The 17,670-nt window shown below is 51.5% G+C and overlaps 1 protein-coding gene across 4 annotated transcripts in view; it reads left to right on the top strand.

Moving 5' to 3' along the window:
- Positions 1 to 17,281, top strand: part of CTBP2 (C-terminal binding protein 2) — a 319,500-nt gene extending 302,219 nt beyond the window's left edge. For all 4 annotated transcript variants that reach the window (XM_040607556.1, XM_040607557.1, XM_040607554.1 and 1 more), the window contains 8 exons: positions 4,023 to 4,177; positions 5,498 to 5,642; positions 8,864 to 9,070; positions 10,815 to 11,029; positions 11,502 to 11,632; positions 12,425 to 12,552; positions 13,290 to 13,407; positions 15,715 to 17,281. In XM_040607556.1, coding sequence (XP_040463490.1) covers positions 4,023 to 4,177; positions 5,498 to 5,642; positions 8,864 to 9,070; positions 10,815 to 11,029; positions 11,502 to 11,632; positions 12,425 to 12,552; positions 13,290 to 13,407; positions 15,715 to 15,895 — 1,280 coding nt within the window. In that variant the 3' untranslated portion in view covers positions 15,896 to 17,281. The remainder of the gene's footprint in view (positions 1 to 4,022; positions 4,178 to 5,497; positions 5,643 to 8,863; positions 9,071 to 10,814; positions 11,030 to 11,501; positions 11,633 to 12,424; positions 12,553 to 13,289; positions 13,408 to 15,714) is intronic.
- The last annotated feature ends 389 nt before the right edge of the window (positions 17,282 to 17,670 follow it).

The raw sequence follows: 17,670 nt of genomic DNA, 5'->3' as shown, positions 1-17,670 counted from the left end.
AGTTTGAGTTCTCAGCGTGACTGCAAAACCTTTCTTTTTTTTTCTTCCATGAACCTTTCCTCCTCTCCCTCTTCCTTAGCAAGCTCTCCCCGCAATGCTCATGAGGGTCCGCGGGCAGCTGAAAACGCCTAAAAAACCCCCAAACATATCGAACAATACTTGCCATGACTTTGCAAGAATGGCTGGGGGTTTATTGGCAAAACCAGCTTCAGATGGCGGTGGAGCCGCCAAATTCGTGAGGCGGTTGGGAGGGAGAACTGATCCCACCCCAGCCCCAAGGAGAGATGGTCTGCTGCCTCTCCTGCCTGCGCCGCCCCCTCCCCTCCCCCCCCCCCCCCCCCACTGGTTCTGCTGCCTGTGGGGGGCGGGCAGCGACGGTCTTGGATTGCACAGCATCGTACCCCTCGGCGGAGGCAGCCCCCTGGTTTTGCAGTGCGTGGCAGAGTGAAGGGGTTAATGGCTGCAGTGTTTTATCAGAATTTAGGGGAGGTGTCTGGCTGTTTAATTACTTTCTGATCCATGGCATACCTCGTTCTTAATGAAGCAGTCGCACGCAGAACAAACATGCTGTATGAGCTTGGGTAAAAAGAAAAGCGGGCTGAGTTTAGCTTGGTTTTGTCAGCCCACATTTTTTGGTTTGAATGTGTTTGTGCCAGAGGTAGGACGGTGAAGAATAGGTGCAGGGTGGTGGAAAGGCAGGTGAGGACTATATACCACAGTTTAAGTTGCAAATCTGTCAATGGTTTTCATTAAAACCTAATTTCCATACATTATGCACTTCATCTCATACTGATGTGCTTCAAAACTTTCCTTGTCAAGCTGAAGTAAATTCCCTCATTGAAGTAGGAGAAGGGAGAGACGTTCCTCTGGCTACCTCGCTCTTTCCAGCCAGCATTCAACCTCGGCAACTGCACTTCTGTGTGCGGGTGAGGGTGAAATGCCTAAGAAGCCTGTGTCATCATGCACAATTACATCCCTAATCCTGGGCAAAGACACAGATGCTGTTTCAAAAAAAAAAAAAAAAAAAAAAAAAGCTGTGTTTCGTTTGACTTTCAAAGAAGCTTATATAATGGCTGCATAATAAAACCGTTATTTTGGGGCTCAGATTAAATGTCAAAGTTTCAGCTAACCCGTGGTTTCATTTTCCATGTGCCGTGCTTGCAGGCAGCCGCCACCAGCCTCCGTGTGCATGCTGCTCTGCCTGAGGCTGGTCCTGGTCCCTGGTGAGCACCAAGCTCAAGAGCTCAGCTTGTCCAGATGCTGGGTGGTGTGAGGACAGGGATGGTGGCCGCCGAAGCAGGGACTGCCACGGCCACCTTGCCGCTGCATCCGATTCCTTGTTATTTACAGTTGCAGCGTGAGGCTGATAGGTGATGCTCTAAGCCTTGGAGATCATACATGTTAGTAAGCGTTTAAGTCAGTGTTATAATTCACTCGCTTGTTAACCTGAGAAAATAATCTAGCTGCAGTATAGTGCTTCACACAAGGATTGTGTAAGCGCTCTGAGATTTGTACATGTTTTTATTCTTGCTTATCTGCTTATGGCAAGCTTCTTTCAGTTATCCAAATCGTCTCGGCTCTCTACCCTGCCTACTGACACAGTTGCACTTCCATCTGGATGAAATGCATGCAAACAAAACGCATTGCTTCCAGTACATGCTAATGGAGAGCTTGGTAGGAAAGACAGAGAGAAGGACCTATTCCAAAAATGTTCACATGTAATGCTGAAAAGCTTCAGTCAGGTCTGCTGGGTTGGTTGTTTCTTCATTTCTTAAAGCAGATTCAATAAAATAGGAATGGAGAGCTGTTAAACCCACTGCATTAAACCTGCCTGTTTCCATGGGGTCATTTTTTCTCATGTAAAATATATGTAACTATGTGCTATTCTGAGTTTTAGGACGCAGCAGTACAGATACCTCCCCAGGGTGATGCTCTTGGTGCCAGCACAGTCTAGGAAGCATCGCTTTGGCCTGTAGCGCCTGTGTCTGTCACATACGCATCAGCTGGTGGAGATCTTGCTAATACTTTATGTGACAGCAATCTGGACAAAAAGGCACATTTAGTTTTGCCTTAAAAAAAAAAAAAAAAAAAAAAAGAAATCGGTGCGTTGCTCTTCTCATTAGTTTCTTTATCTCATTGTCACTTCTCTGGCACATGGGGCTGCAGTGACAGGATTCCTGGGGTTGACCGCATTCCAGAGGGCTGGAGCAGTACCCAGCCCTGCGCACAAGGGCCAGTGAAGGAGCCTCCCGCTCTCGGCTTTAGTCCCACTTACTCAAACAGTGCCACAGGCAGAAGCATTTTTTCTGTAATACTCCACATGCAATGTTTGACCCCTGCAAAATACCCCAAAACAACTTGGCAGTTTTCCTCAGTCAAGCCCTGTGCTTGCCCAGCTCACCAGCATCAGCAGGTTCACTGCGAGTACGTGGTGATACTGGTGATGTAGTGTGGCGGGGGAAAACACCGATCCAGAGGGAGTGAAGGCATTTACTGTGTCTGTTAGCCCCTCAATAAAAGGATCACACAACCACTGTGCTTAAAGGTGAGACAGATGTTGGCTGGTAGCCCTGGAAGGTTCCCGTGCAGAAGGGGGTTGGTAAGGAGAGAGGCGATGCTGGGGCTGCTTACGCACGGTGTGAAGGTTCCAACCCAGACCCTTCAGGCTGGGTCATCTCATGGTGGCAGCAGCAGAAATAAAATACTTTGTGCCCAGAGCCCCAGCTCCCTGCACCTATGTTTTTCCCAGAAACCACCTGGGTAGCCAAAAAAGTTAATTGAGATATTTTGTACGGTCCTAATGTAGTAAATGCCCTTTTGAGTGGTGAAGGGAGGTACAGAAATTTCTAAGTGGCTTGTCCAGAAATGAATGCGATTCTGTGCGACCTGCTCTAGGTGAACGTGCTGTAGCAGGGGGTCAGACTAGATGATCTCCAGAGGTACCTTCCAACCCTGACCACTCTGTGATTCTGTGAACTGGTTAATCCCTGGCAGAGCAATAAATAGGATATAAAACCCAGCCTTCTGCAGCCCTTGGTGGTGATCTTTCCTTTCCTCACCTCAGCCTGGAGAACATGTGAATGAGAAATGAGAAAAATGCAGCACAGCTCAACGGACCCCGGAATACAAATAGTTTCAAGGGAGCAGCCTGTGGCGAGGTGTAAGTGGGAGAGGAGCGGTGTCCTGCACTGGCACGAGAGCACTTGCTGCCATGGCTGAGCAGGGTCTGCGGCCATGTCATCCTGTTACACACGGTCCTTCACACTGGCTCCAGCCGCACATCCCGGAGCATCCTGCGGGATATGGGGAGAGACCAGGTTTGGTTTTACAAAGTAAGCTGAGCTTCACTGTTCTCCCACCTTGAAGCCTTTTGGTAGCTGGTAATAGAATATAAGCCTATGTGCTAAAGAGATCTTCTTTGTCCTGCTTTTTGTGTGGTTTTCCAGTAATCCTTTTTTTTTTTTTTTTAGTGGATATCTGTTTGGACTTGTCTTTCTGAGGTGGTCAAAGTGGTAAAGTCATTCCTTAAAAAAACAGACCAAGTGCCAGTGTACATCTGTGGAACAAAACCTTGGCCCTCCTGCAGGCAGGGAGGGGTAAAAATGACTGCTGGCTTGGGGTTCACTCCTAAGGTGCTAAACAAAACGGTTTAAGAGGCCGGCAGCTCTGGTGTATGTGGTTAGATTGAAAGGTGGCCTGTGTCGGTGAGGATCGGCAGAGTGGGGATACACCCCCATAAAGTCACCAGTGGCTGAAACGGGGTCGTCCATCCCTGTCCTGGGAGCAAGCCTCGCTGCGTTTTCTCTCCAGCCAGGGCAAAACCGCAGCCCTACTCCCAGAGAGGAATCTGGACCTTGTGCTCAGCTTTGCACTGTGTTGCCATCATCCCTGAAATTTGTTGTACAACCCAAAACCAGGTACCGCTGCCCCTCACCTGACACAGGAACACACACAGGTACCGCTGCTCCAGGGGAACCTTCCGACTGCTGCCGGTGTAAAAACTGCGCTCCTTCTGCTTGCAGGTATTCGCCCTCAAATCATGAACGGCCCCATGCACCCCCGGCCCCTGGTGGCACTGCTGGACGGGAGGGACTGTACGGTGGAGATGCCCATTCTGAAGGACTTGGCGACGGTTGCATTCTGTGACGCACAATCAACTCAGGAGATTCACGAGAAGGTAACGTGAGCTGCGAGGGCATGGGGGGGCCAGGCTGGGGGCCGGTGGGCTCCAGCCTTCTCTTCCAGTTCTTGAGCAAAATGTGTACCCAGCTGCACTTCGAGTCAATCAGCAGATAACATCAACAGAAGTCGCTGCAGATTAAAATTCGAGGCTGTTTTAGAAGCCAGATGTTATTGGGGGGGGGAACAACACAAAAAAAGTCACCTTATCTCTGTGCATCAGGTTTTTTACCTCAATATTATTAATGTTTCTCATTTTTTTTGGAAGTCCGCTTGCTCAGTGCAGGAGTGACAACACTCTGCGCTTCCCCAGGGTGCGGCACAGTTGCTCTGGCTTTGCTAACACCATCCCACACTGCTGATGGGTCTCCTCGGGTGCTGGCTGCACCTCCAGCAGCTCATTTCTCCCCAGCAAGGAGTAAGTGAGGTTGGGGCAGCATGTAGGCAGATATGTGCAGTGTGGATCGGTGTTTCTGCTTGGAAGCTCAACTACTTGCTTTTAAAAGTATTCTTTGTGCACATTTAGATAATCCCAGTGAGGTTTGAAGTTATCAGAAATCGCTTCCAGAATCGAGGGAAGAGAACGACAAATAGCATCACTGCTGAGCTTTGCAGTGCTTCAACTACTGAATGTGGGGGAAGGAGGATGGAGGGGTTTGTGCGACATTAATAGATGATAGGTGAGCCAGTCTTGGAGAATTTACATAGGTCTTGGGTTTCCAGAGCACTGAGGTAGCTTATGGTGAGCACTAATAGAGGTTTGAATCTTCATTGAAGGGGACGAAGTACAGCCTTATGTGACTGCAAAGCCTCACGCAGATTTTTTTAGGTACTCCGGAAAACATACAGAAAAGGTTAATGTGAACAGTGTGACAGGTACTTGAGCTTCCAACATGCAAAAGAAGGTCAGGGAGTTACAAGTGACACAGAGTCATGTCCAAAACCAATAGATACTGCCATAAAACCTAATTCCTTTTTAAAGGGTTGGAAGTAGAAGGATTAGCAGATAACCACCTGGAAAAGGGTCTGGGTGAGCGACAGGCTTGGTTTTCCTTTGTCTTGTCTTCTCAGACGTAACATGATAATTTTCAGATACCTGTCCAATCCATTTCCAAAGGGAATGGCCTCGGAGTCAGTAGGTGACACCCCTAATGGTTTTAGTGACACCTTGAAGTGTCAGCTTGCACCGTGCCTGGGTCAGATAGTCAAATCTGGGGTCAGCAGTGCAAATGTACAATTCACTAATATTCTGATTCGGGAGCTGTAGCTTTCCCCTCCGGGTGTCGTGGTGGCTCTTAATGTCTCTATTCTGTTCCAGGTATTAAATGAAGCTGTTGGGGCGATGATGTACCACACCATCACGCTGACTCGAGAAGATCTAGAGAAGTTCAAGGCCTTAAGGGTCATTGTTCGAATAGGCAGTGGCTACGACAACATTGACATCAAAGCTGCGGGGGAGCTTGGTAGGTCTCAGCTCTGCACCCTGATTCCCTCCCGTGTCCTTCCAAGTCTTTAAAATCAGCACAAATACCTGCTGCTTTCCCTAGGGGTGTGCTTGCAATGCGGGCTTGCAGGCAGGGCCTCCAAGGGGCCTTAATTCAGCCCCTAAAACTACAGGTGCTGTTCACATTTTTTTTTCATGTAGAGAATATTATGACAAGAAAACTGGTGTGGTTTTAGAAGTTTTAGAAGGCAGCTTTTAGGCTCATACTGTGTTAAAACTGCCCTATCTGAATCCTTCATTCCTAAGCTGTCCCTGGTTCCAGGTGCCCGGTTGTACTCAAGGATATTTGTATGGCTGTTCTATTTCTGGCACAGGAGAGTTGATCTAGCCCTAGAAAAATTGGAGGAAGGGTGTTTTATTATATTTTGTTAAGCAAGATCAGTCTCTTGATCTGATCTGGTTCTCAGAGTCATGCCCACACTGCTGGGAAGGCAACGTGTCAGATGGTAGAGCAGGAATTGTGCGTTGGGTTGCTGTTGCCTCCTTTGCCATCTCATCAACGGTGCCTCAGGAACTTGAAAAAGACATTTACCGTGGGTCCATGATACATGGACTGCCAAAATACATGGATCACGTTGTCAGAAAGGAGCCCTTATGTCCCTTATGTGGGATTTTTCTGGGGTCAGGGGTGCGTGCAGGCTGCGTTGCATGGCTGTCACAGTGCTGGGGACACCGGATTTCTGTTCTGGTTGGGATGGTCAGAGGCCTTTGGCTGCACACCCACAGCTGCGGAAGCTTAATTGTATCAGTGATTTTAGCAGCTGAGTTACAATCGGTTTTGATCATCTGATCCCAAGATTCAGTCTATCAAGCAGTCCTACAATAGTGTTTAGGATATCTTGTATTAAAGGTTATCTCTGGGGAAGTGAAGAATAACAGCCATTTCACGTGAGCCATTTTACAAAGATAATTGCGATAAGAGAGTTTCAAATAGTCATTCCTAAAAAAGCAATTCTCAATATAGTGAATTATTTTTTTTTTTGAGAGGAGAACAATGTCTTCTCGATGTAATGGTTTCTTCACGTTTTTAACTCTTATTGTTATTATCCATTATAACAGTGTTCTGAGGCTTTGAACATCAAGAAGGGGAAAATATAACGACTAAAGTAATGGGATACTGCAGTATAATCCTTCTTTTTATACTTGGCAAATTGGGTGGCCAAATGATGTGGTTTCGAGTAGAAAATGTAATGACTACCCACAAATGTAGCGTAAAGTTTAATTGGTATTGCTTTCCATAAGGTAGTTTTTAAACTGTGCAGTCAATAAATGAATGACCAGTGCCTAAACACGGTGCCTGGCCACGCACCAGTGGCCACCTGTGGGACCAGGTCTGGCCCAGAAGACACCCCCAGAACAAGGTGCTGGTGTTGAACTATCCACTGTGGGTATTTAACCCCCTGGTGCTGGCAGCTCCTGCTCCTGGGGGCACGAGGGCAAATAACAGGGTAAGAAGCTCACGGGAAAGGCAGTCTGGTGTCATCCAGCTCTATTAAGCAAGTGGTCCAGCAGAAAAGGGACAAGTGCCAGCAGGGTTGGGGATGGGGACGCTCAGCAGAGCTGCAGGCTGACAGGACGTGCACCCATCACCCTCCAGCCTTCTTGTCTCTTCTTTTCCCCCACGAGCAGCCACGGCCTCTGCCTACAAACGGGCAGGAGCTGTTGCCTGGTGCCGAAGCGGGTGGTCATCTTGGGAAACCCTCCCTGCTGCTTCGTTAGGGCCTTGGGCAGGCGCTCAGCATGGTTTCTGGGCTGCACCCACATCCCCAAAGTAAATCAAAAGTTGCCCTCTGTGGAAGCGATGGGGAATGTAAAATGGGACAGCACCAGCTTTAAGAGCTCATGGGGACCGGGGCATCATGGCCCTGTCACCTGAAAGGGAGAGGAGGTGGGCAGTGGTTTAGGGGTTAGTTGGGGTGGGGTTTTCCACCCTGTAGAGTCAGCCAGTTTTTCTGTAGGTCTTTCAAACAGCCACGGGGTGGAAAGCAGTTTTGAAAACAGAAAAGCAGCTCCTGGGAGCAGGGATATTGACAGGGGGATGGGAAACAGATTTTCGACTTTGAATCAGTGGCCCTCACAGTGGAAGGGGATTTTCTGAGTCTCTTACGCTGTCTTTATCTCCTACTTTTTCCATGGTTTCTACTCAAAGGCCCCAGTCCAGTAAAGCACGTGAATACACATCCATCTTTAATATGTGTGTTTAAATTGCTTTGAATCTGGTGGGATGTAAGCGTGTGCTTAACTGCTCTGCCGAACAGAGGTGCAGTTCAGCACCCCCTCACACACGTTACCGAGCCAGAGCCTGGACGGGGCAGCGAGCGGGGAGGCATTGCCAGTGAACTTAATACTTGCAGCTCCCAGCAGGGACACAGCAGTTTCAAATAAGCCTTTTGTGGCAAAGGAGCAAAAAGTCTGTTACCAAACCCGCGCCAGGGCAGGCAGGCGTGCAGCGGCAGTGCTGGGGTGGGGGAGCTGCTCCAGCGTGGCTGTGCCCCCTCCGCTTGCCACATTCTGAGAAAGCCTCCAGATTTTGCAGCAGGAGCAATTGGTTCTTCCTGCGGAGTGTGTGGTGGAGGCTGCACTGATGGTGCACGTGCCGTGGTGGTCGCCATCACCCCAAGCCTTGCTGTGGGGTGTTTTGAGTCGACTGTTTCGGTGCTTGTTGGTGGAAGGGGAAGCTGACCCTGCCATGCCAACCTGGCACACCATCCTGCTTGAGTGCACCAAATTATTGATCCCTAAATAATTTAATAGTTGTACAGTCTTCTTGTGGAAAAGGAGTGACTTCTGCCAGCATGATTTAAATCACTTTGAAGGTACATTAAAGTAAGCAAGAATAAGACTTCCTATTGCAAAACAAACCTTTGCTGCTAGAGTTACTCCTGCATAGCTATTGCACTTGAAATCTGCACTTGTCCTTACCCTAGAGAGACGCTGGAGTGCAGGGGACCCCTGAGTATTACAGGTCACTGTGGTTTTTGCAGAGATTTCAGGCAGTTGTACCTAAACCAGGCACATCCTTAGCAAACATTGCTCCAAATGCTTTAAAAAAAAAAAAGGATGGGCTGGCTGAGTGATGTGAAGATGAAGTGCCAGGAGCCCCCCTGCTTTGCTGTGGGGTGGGTGGCCGGGGCTGCCCCCCCTGAGCCATGGTTGTGCTTTGTGGTGTTGCCTCTGCAGGGATCGCCGTCTGCAACATCCCCTCGGCCGCTGTGGAGGAGACGGCCGACTCCACCGTCTGCCACGTCCTCAACCTCTACCGACGGAACACGTGGCTCTACCAGGCACTGCGGGAGGGCACGCGGGTGCAGAGCGTGGAGCAGATCCGGGAGGTGGCCTCCGGTGCTGCCCGCATCAGGGGGGAGACACTCGGCCTCATCGGCTTCGGTAGGTGGGCGAAGGGCAGGCAGCCTGCGAGCAGCACGTGCAGCACTGCTGGCCCCATGTTCAGCCTCTAAGGAGGACTCAGCACCACTTCGCTGCCCTGAGAAGGACCTAAAATGAGCATTTTCAAAACCAGAACCACCTCTTAATGCTGATTTTTTTGGTGAAGGAGCTGCATTTTGTGAGCCTTGGCTGAGTCCTTGGAGAAACACTGGTGAAACCCAGCAGTGCCCCAGGAGGGACTACATTTGGTAGTGCTGCCATCCTCTCCCAAAAAAACCTGTCCCTGAACCACAGCTACACCAGCCTGGCTCTTCCTGAGACATTCTGCCCTGCATGGGGCAGGGCTGTGGAAAACAAAATTTGTCTTCAGTTCACCCATAGCTATAGGGAGTTTCAGCATCAGAGGGATCATCAGCACCTCTGCTGACAGCCCTCTTGGATATCCCTTCTGGGAGCGAAGTCCAGCCATCAGGAGGGATCAGGAGGTGTGTTCAGGCAGCTGAAGCTCACCCAGCACTTGATGGCCAGGTGCAGGCAAAGTGGCAGCATCGTGAGCAGAGATTTGGCGAGGTGCTGGTTTAGGGAGCAGTTCTGGCTGCTGGAGGGTGGCCGCTGTTGGGGTTGTGCCAGCCGGGAGCTGCACCACAAATGCCGCAGCAGCATCTCCACTTGGTTTCTGTGCCACAGCCGTTTGCCCCACTTGCTTCACACTGTTGTCCTGCAAAGCCCTGGGCTAATTAGTGCAAAAAAGCTGGCATATGAGCACGTTTAAATGGGGAAACTGGAGCAAGGCGGGTGGGTCAGGTTCCAGCAGGAGGTCGGGGTTAGCCAAGGTCTGTCTGGCAGGGCGAGGGTGAGGGTGGCAGCGCGTACCTGGCTGTGTGCTGGCAGCTGGATGTCCATGCAGGCAAACGGCTGATGTCCCCTGCTCAGCCATGCCTCTCTGGGGCAGCAGCAGGGCGTCAGGTGTGTGCATGCACGGGGGGACATCACTGTGCACCACTAAGCGGGCACGCGCTGGGCTGCCACGCTGCTGCTAGCTGGAAAAATTAACAAATAAATAATTGAGACCTGGCACACAGGGCACGTGGAGCTTGCACAGCCTGTGGCGGGGACAGGCCGGGGGGGTCTGTAGCAGCGCTGCATGTCCTTCCCCAGCACAGCGGCCGTAGTAGCCCTTTGCTTCCAAGCCACGACAGTTGCCTTCATCATGCCCAATTAACCAGCCGTTCAGTGAGAGGCTGAAAAATCTATCGCAAGTTGTCTAGAAAAGGCGACACTCTTTTTCTTCCATTTTTGGCTTTTCTTGGTAGACATGGCACCGCAGAGGATTGTTTCTCTGTGATGTCCAGAGCTGCGTGTTGGTGGGGCCAAGGCACACACTGGGCCTTCCCTGCCGGACCTGCATGGCCATGGATCGTGCCACATGTTCAAATGGCCACGAGCTGGCAGGTGCCTAATGGCCTCACCCTTCGCTTTGTTTGGCTTTTTTTTTTTTTTAATTTTAACATAAGCATCTGACATTTGCTAGAGCCAAGCACAGCCCTCCCTGTGCAAGGTGGCATGGGTTCTCCCCTCCAGCCAGCATCCCTTCAGGGGCTGTCTGGGGAGCCCAAGGGGTCCCAGGGGACCCACGGCAGTCCCCAAGCCACGCTAGGGGATCAGGCCATGGGGCAGCTCAGCAGTGTGAAGCCAGGGAGGTGGGAATCAGTTAAATTACTGCCTCTCTTCCCTTCACACACAGGTCGCACTGCACAGGCGGTCGCAGTCCGAGCCAAGGCGTTTGGCTTCAACGTGATCTTTTATGACCCGTACCTGCAGGATGGGATAGAGAGGTCCCTGGGAGTCCAGCGGGTCTACACACTCCAGGACCTGCTCTATCAGAGCGACTGTGTCTCGTTGCACTGTAACCTTAACGAACATAACCACCACCTTATCAACGACTTCACGATTAAGCAGGTAATTCACTTCGCATGCACAACCAAGGAGAGCGCTCTGCTCTTCAGCGGGCAAACCCGGCACATCACTGCTGGCCACGCGTCCCTCTGCAGTTGTGGCCACAGTGAGCCAGCGCCTCAGTGCCTAGGGGCTACCTCCAAAACAGCTGGTTGCACCCACCAGCCCATCTGTTTCCCCACGGTGCTTACCAGGGGTAGCATGCTGCCGGGTACGCGTGCCCTGCGCCTGTGGTGGGGAGGCAATGGCAGGAGCGGGTTTTGTTTGCTGATACCAGCCAGAGCTGGACTTTCCCTAGAAAACCCACGTGCAGCACGGTGGGGACTGCTCTGGGGCAGGAGCACAGCCACTCAGCCTGAAAAGCGGGGTGCAGTCCCAGCTGGAGGCACCCCAGGGCACCTGCTGCTGCGTCGGGACAGGAGTTGGGTCACTGCACTGAGCTCACCCTCATCTCTCTCTCCCCGGCCGCCGCCAGATGAGGCAGGGAGCGTTCCTGGTGAACACGGCGCGCGGGGGGCTGGTGGACGAGAAGGCCTTAACTCAAGCCCTGAAGGAGGGACGGATACGAGGGGCTGCGCTTGATGTGCACGAGTCTGAACCATTTAGGTAAAGCTCCAGTTCGCGGGGCCAGGGGACACACAACACCCACGAGCCTTGTCACACACTGCCAGCGCTGGGGGACGGTCCTGCCGGTTTGGGAAAAGGCTGTGGCACCTTGCGGTATCCATCATTCGTGGGCTGGCACCGGGATGACAGATGTTCCAAGGGACACTAGGAGCATAAAACAAGAAATCAGCCTGGTTTTTGTTAAACAAAAAGCCACGCTCATTAGTCCATGAGAACAAATTTAACATGTCGAATGTTGGGCATTTTTGCCCGCAGGCTGCTGCTAGCTGGGAAGGGGTTGGTTGTAAGTGGGAATGCAACTTCTCTCGTTGAAGACCGTTTGCTTGTGTTTTCAGAAACTTTTTTTAAAAAAAGTAAGTGTGCTTCTATAAAGGGTGAACCCCCACCTCCTCCCACCCTGGGCTGGGTGATCCACAGCCTGTGCCAGCATCCCCAGTGCTGCTGCAGAGACACGCCCAGACATTTATTCCTGTGGAAGCATTAAGACCAACTACCCAGTAGGTTGGGGGTTCAGCCCTGTTGGCTCTTTTTTGGTGCGTTTTCAGTTGTGCCATGCACGGGAACTGTGCTTCCTCCCCAGCACTTCTGTGGCCATTTTGGGCTGGCAGGACCCTGTCTGGCTGCTTCCAGCCCCCGTGCCGCAGGTGAGGGGCCGGGAAAGGAGGCTTGCATGTGCAGAGGACAGGCCGCAAAAACTTCTGCTACTCATAACATCTTTTATTCTCTCTTTAAATCTTGAGTCATCTTTGTTTCCTCTCCTCCTGCTCCCAGTTTCGCTCAAGGCCCGTTGAAAGATGCTCCTAATTTAATCTGTACTCCACACACTGCTTGGTACAGCGAGCAAGCATCACTAGAGATGAGAGAAGCTGCTGCTACTGAAATACGGCGTGCGATCACAGGTACCCAGCCCCGCGGAGAAGCTGGGGTTAGCTCGTGTGTGTGTGCCTGGAACGGGAGCCAGGAGAGGCACAGACAGGGCTTCACCCTGTTGTGTCTTGGCAGAATACTGGGGAAAGGGGTCTAACCCTGATTGTATTCCCAGCAAAAGAGCTGAGACACAAAACTTTACCCGCATTTGAGCACGTTTGTGGTTTCTGTGGGGTTTTGTTTTGTTTTTTTTTTAATTAATGGGGCACTTGTGCAGTGTGGCAAAGACTAGTGTGTGTAAGTGGGAAGCAAAGGACAGCGAAGCGATAATTGCTGCCCAAACGGTGGTGCAGACCACAGCCAACTGCATGCCAGAACCAAACCCCGAAGCAGTGAAGGCACCTGTGTCCAGCTCCTGCTGTAACTCAGCTTGCTCCAAGGTGGCAGTCACAGTACTCCAGCAAATGGGTGGTTCTCTTGTCCTAAAAATTGCCCTCCTGGTTACCGTGGAAGGCACAGCTTCATCCCTGGCGGACTCAGAGGAACCACCCTTCCCGAAACAGAGTTGGGACTGAGGGTAAGAGACTGTGCTGCAACGTGCACCTGGGGACAGCCAAAACCTCCTCCTGAAACAAGGCGTATGGGATGTGTCATCCCCCCCATCCTTTACACTAACAAATCTAGTGACATGCAAAAAAAATGTAGCTTTTTAGAGGGTGATAAAGCTAGGACCCACCTGACGCATAATTACCTTTATTACCAACTCCAGGGCGCATCCCAGAAAGCCTAAGGAACTGCGTGAACAAGGAATTCTTTGTCACAACGGCTCCGTGGTCGGTAATAGATCAGCAGGCGATTCATCCGGAGCTCAATGGCGCCACGTACAGGTGAGCCGGGGAACGGGAGGGCTGCACCCGCGGGCCCGGCTGTAGCGCCCAGGGGCCTGGCTGTAGCGCTAGGAGCCCGGCTGTAGCACCCAGGGGCCCGGCTGTAGCTCTAGGAGCCCGGCTGTAGCGCCCAGGGGCCCGGCTGTAGCGCTAGGAGCCCGGCTGTAGCACCCAGGGGCCCGGCTGTAGCGCCCAGGGGCCCGGCTGTAGCGCCCAGGGGCCCGGCTGTAGCGCCCAGGAGCCCGGCTGTAGCGCCCAGGGGCCCGGCTGTAGCTCTAGGAGCCCGGCTGTAGCGCTAGGAGCCCGGCTGTAGCGCCCAGGGGCCCGGCTGTAGCACCCAGGAGCCCGGCTGTAGCGCCCAGGGGCCCGGCTGTAGCACTAGGAGCCCGGCTGTAGCGCTAGGAGCCCGGCTGTAGCACCCAGGGGCCCGGCTGTAGCGCCCAGGGGCCCGGCTGTAGCACTAGGAGCCCAGCTGTAGCACCCAGGGGCCCGGCTGTAGCTCTAGGAGCCCGGCTGTAGCGCCCAGGGGCCCGGCTGTAGCACTAGGAGCCCGGCTGTAGCACCCAGGGGCCCAGCTGTAGCTCTAGGAGCCCAGCTGTAGCGCCCAGGGGCCCGGCTGTAGCTCTAGGGGCCCGGCTGTAGCGCCCAGGGGCCCGGCTGTAGCGCTAGGAGCCCGGCTGTAGCACCCAGGAGCCCGGCTGTAGCACCCAGGAGCCCGGCTGTAGCTCTAGGGGCCCGGCTGTAGCGCCCAGGGGCCCGGTAACCGCTGGTACGTTGGCTCAGGCAGCGACTGGAGTCCCCCTCCCTGGGGAACAGGGATCCCACCGCGGGGAGTACCACCGCTGCTTGATGTAACCACGGCTTTATAAAGCCGCCTGTTCACGCTGCCTTCGTTCGGGTGTGCCAGCAGTTACGGCTGCGGCGCCTCCGTAAGCCGCAGGACCCCCAGGCCTGCAGACACGCAGGATGCAGCTTTTAAAGCGAAGTAGCGGCTGCAGGTTTGCTCTCCGCTTCGGCCCGTGCCCTGACCGCAGGGAGCCCGGCCCAGCTCGCGGGGTCATGAGCCAGGGTGAAAGCTCCAAATATAGGTCCGTAGTCAGGTGGCCTAATTTCCACCCAAATCCCTGAGATTAGGGTTACTTACTGCTCCACTTCGGATGGCTCAAAGCACGCTGGTAAGAGACACGAAGGCACGAGGCCTCGGCTGGAACAGGGGCAGCTTTCACCATATCACCGCTGCCAAGAATACTCAAGATAGAAAAACCCCTGCGGGACACATGGGGTGGCATTAGAGGGCAGGGGCGGGCAGGCACGCGGCCGGCCGCAGAGCCTTCGGAGGTCAGGGCCCCCGGCAACGCGTGTGCCATGGCCCTGCGTGCTCAGAACCTGCGGGTCCCACGCAGAGTGCACAGGCTGGAACATCCGAAGCTGGGGCAGGCATGGCCCCTCGGTCCTGCTCCAGCTGCTCTGAGGCATGGGGACAATGCCACCACCCCAAGGACAAGCCTTGGCTGCCGCCACAGGGTGCTTCATCCTTGCTAAGCCCCTGGGGAGCTGCGGCCCCGCTGCCCTGGTAAGCTGACAGGGGTCAGCTCTGCACCTTCAGGTAAAACCTTCCTTCCCCTCCCGGCTCCCCCTCCGCCTTTCCCTCCAGGGATGGCAGCCACAGGAGGTGCTGGTGGTTGGGGTGTCCAAGAGACCTCCAGAGGGTTATGGTCACATTGCCCCCAGGTGACGGCTTCCCTGTGGACAGCTCAAGAAATCCCTTCTTCTCTTTCTCAAACTCTTGGAATTTCTTGGAACACGCGTAACTCACCCCATCCTTAGAAAAGAAGATGAACCAGATCCGACCCCGTTTTTCAGCTGCGCTCTCTGGTTACATGAGGAAGATGCAGCTGCCTTCTGGAGAGGGAAAATTTACAACCCGGGTGTAGGTGTTCAAAGGTATTCACGTGCAGGGATGATTTAAGCCAGCATGCCAGCATCCCAGAGCACTCCAGAGGATTCCTTACCCAGTTTTTCAAAAGAGAAAGGTTTCCTTATGGTTCAGCCACCTGCTAGAAGGCACAGAACAAGATGCAGTCCTGTGGAGGACATTTACCCAAGACGCAGCAGCACTGGTTTAACATTTAACATTGAGCTTTCCCTTGTAGTCTAAAAGAAAAACCAAACTCAGCTGTAGTAGAAAAGCGGAGTCTCTTTGCTGCTCGGTCTCTCCACAGACTCTGCAGCGGTGGTTGTGCTATTTGTGCTGTCTGTGGCCAGCTCTGACGTGACAAACTTGCCTCTCTCTGTCCCCTCTCCCAGGTATCCACCTGGGATGGTCAGTGTCGCACCAGGAGGAATACCGGCAGCTATGGAGGGCATCATTCCTGGAGGCATCCCTGTTACTCACAATCTTCCCACAGTGGCACATCCTTCCCAAGCTCCATCTCCTAACCAGCCCACAAAACATGGGGACAACAGGGAACATCCCAATGAGCAATAGCAGATAATTTAAAAATCATTCAATAAACTTAGGACCAAGAGACATTGGAAAAGAAGTTATACACAAACTAAAAAAAAAAGAATTTGATACGAAATTTGTAACGTTGATTTTGGACAGACGCATCATTGATGTTCCAGTGTTAACGACAAAGCGATAGCAGTCAAGACTGGGGAGAAGCCCTGAAGAAGTCACCTGCTTACTGAAGCGCTGAAAACTAGGATGTGATACATTGATGATCAACTTCTGTTATTGTGTGTTAAGTTTCCTTCATCTGTGCATCAATCACATGAATAAAAATAGATATTTTTTTTCCCCCTCAATTCCTTGGGAAGGACAGGGCTTCTGCACCTGTTTCCAAACCATTGCATTAAGCCATCTTTACAGAGTTAACATAGAAATGTTAGAGGAAACCATTATGTGGCTTCAGCCCTTTCCTTACTCTTGTATCTGGTTACCTCTTCTAATGGGAGGCATCAGTACTGGCTTAGAAGTGGAAAAAAAACCCCAATGGTAATAATAATCCTTTTTGCAGTCTTACAGGGCCAGTGACATATAACAGAAGTTCTCCTGCCAGGTTTAAGTTCTAGCCATTCCAGCTGGGATCTGTGGGATGGGGAGGGCAGAAAGGGCTCCCGGTAACAGCCGCTGCCCTCCCAGGCTAATGAAAAAAGAAACTGCCAGTCTCTTCTCTGCCCAATACACTGAATAAAGTAGCTGTGCATTCACCTATGCCCTCCCTGCAATGATGCAAGAAAAAAAAAAAAAGACAAAAAAGAAAAAAAAAAGAAAAAAAGAAGAAAGTATTAAGTTTCACACACTATTTGTACTCAAATATATTTTCTCAGTTTTAAATCTGCAGCTATTTTATCAAGTGGAAAAAAAGTCTTGAGCTGGAAAGGGTTCAAGAATAATGTTGCATTTCCTTATGTCTCAGGAAACACTTTTTATGGTAACTTGTCAGACTGTCTATGAACAAAACCCACTTTTTTAGACATTGATAAAAGTCTTCTTTTCTTCACGTGATATTTTATACAAGAACACTTCAAAATGTGTTATTAGATGTGACTGATTTTAACAAATCCTATTAGATTTGTATCAACTAGTTACATGTTATATTCATAGTCTTTTGTGAATCATCGCCTTTTTGTTTTTAAAAAGATGGCCTATTTTGAGCCTTTGTATGGGTACATTCCTGTTTCTGTGACGAAAAAAAAAAAATATCTTAAGCTGTCCCAAACAGAAAGAAAAAAAAAAACAAAAAACATAAAAACAAATGGCTATCAGAAGTATGTTTTGTTTTAGTGTGTTACCGTTATTGTATTTGTTTATTGTAAAGGTGGACATTTAGCGTTCAGTGCAGTTTTCAATAAAAAGTGATAAAATTTCTTTAATTTCTGAAAGGTAAGAGCTCTCGCTGCAACCTGGCTAATGCTTTAAGTTGAAGACACTGAGAACGCACTGTGAGGTACAAACTGTAACGCTGATCGCTCTGTGCCCTCCTCTGAATTTTGCAGCAGAGAGCAGGTAAGTTTTCCTCGCGTCTGCCTTCAGTACCTCTGGCACGTGAGCAGCCACTGGGACCTGCTCCTGTCCCCGCCAGCAGAAGGGTGATGCTTACAGCAAACTGTGATGGCATCGGCCGAGGAATGGCCTCGGCTTCCTGCAGCAGCCTTGGAGAAGTGCTGTAGGAACTCTGTTCAGGCTTGCTGCGTGCAGCTCGCTTCTAAAATTGCACTGCTGGGAAACAGCTTGCTGAATTCAGTTTCCCATCCAGG

The sequence above is a fragment of the Falco naumanni genome, chromosome 9 (assembly GCF_017639655.2).
Source record: "Falco naumanni isolate bFalNau1 chromosome 9, bFalNau1.pat, whole genome shotgun sequence".
In the NCBI taxonomy this organism is placed as follows: Eukaryota; Metazoa; Chordata; class Aves; order Falconiformes; family Falconidae; genus Falco; species Falco naumanni.
The sequence above is the reverse complement of the archived record's forward strand: the minus strand, read 5'-3'. Positions and strand labels throughout refer to the sequence as shown.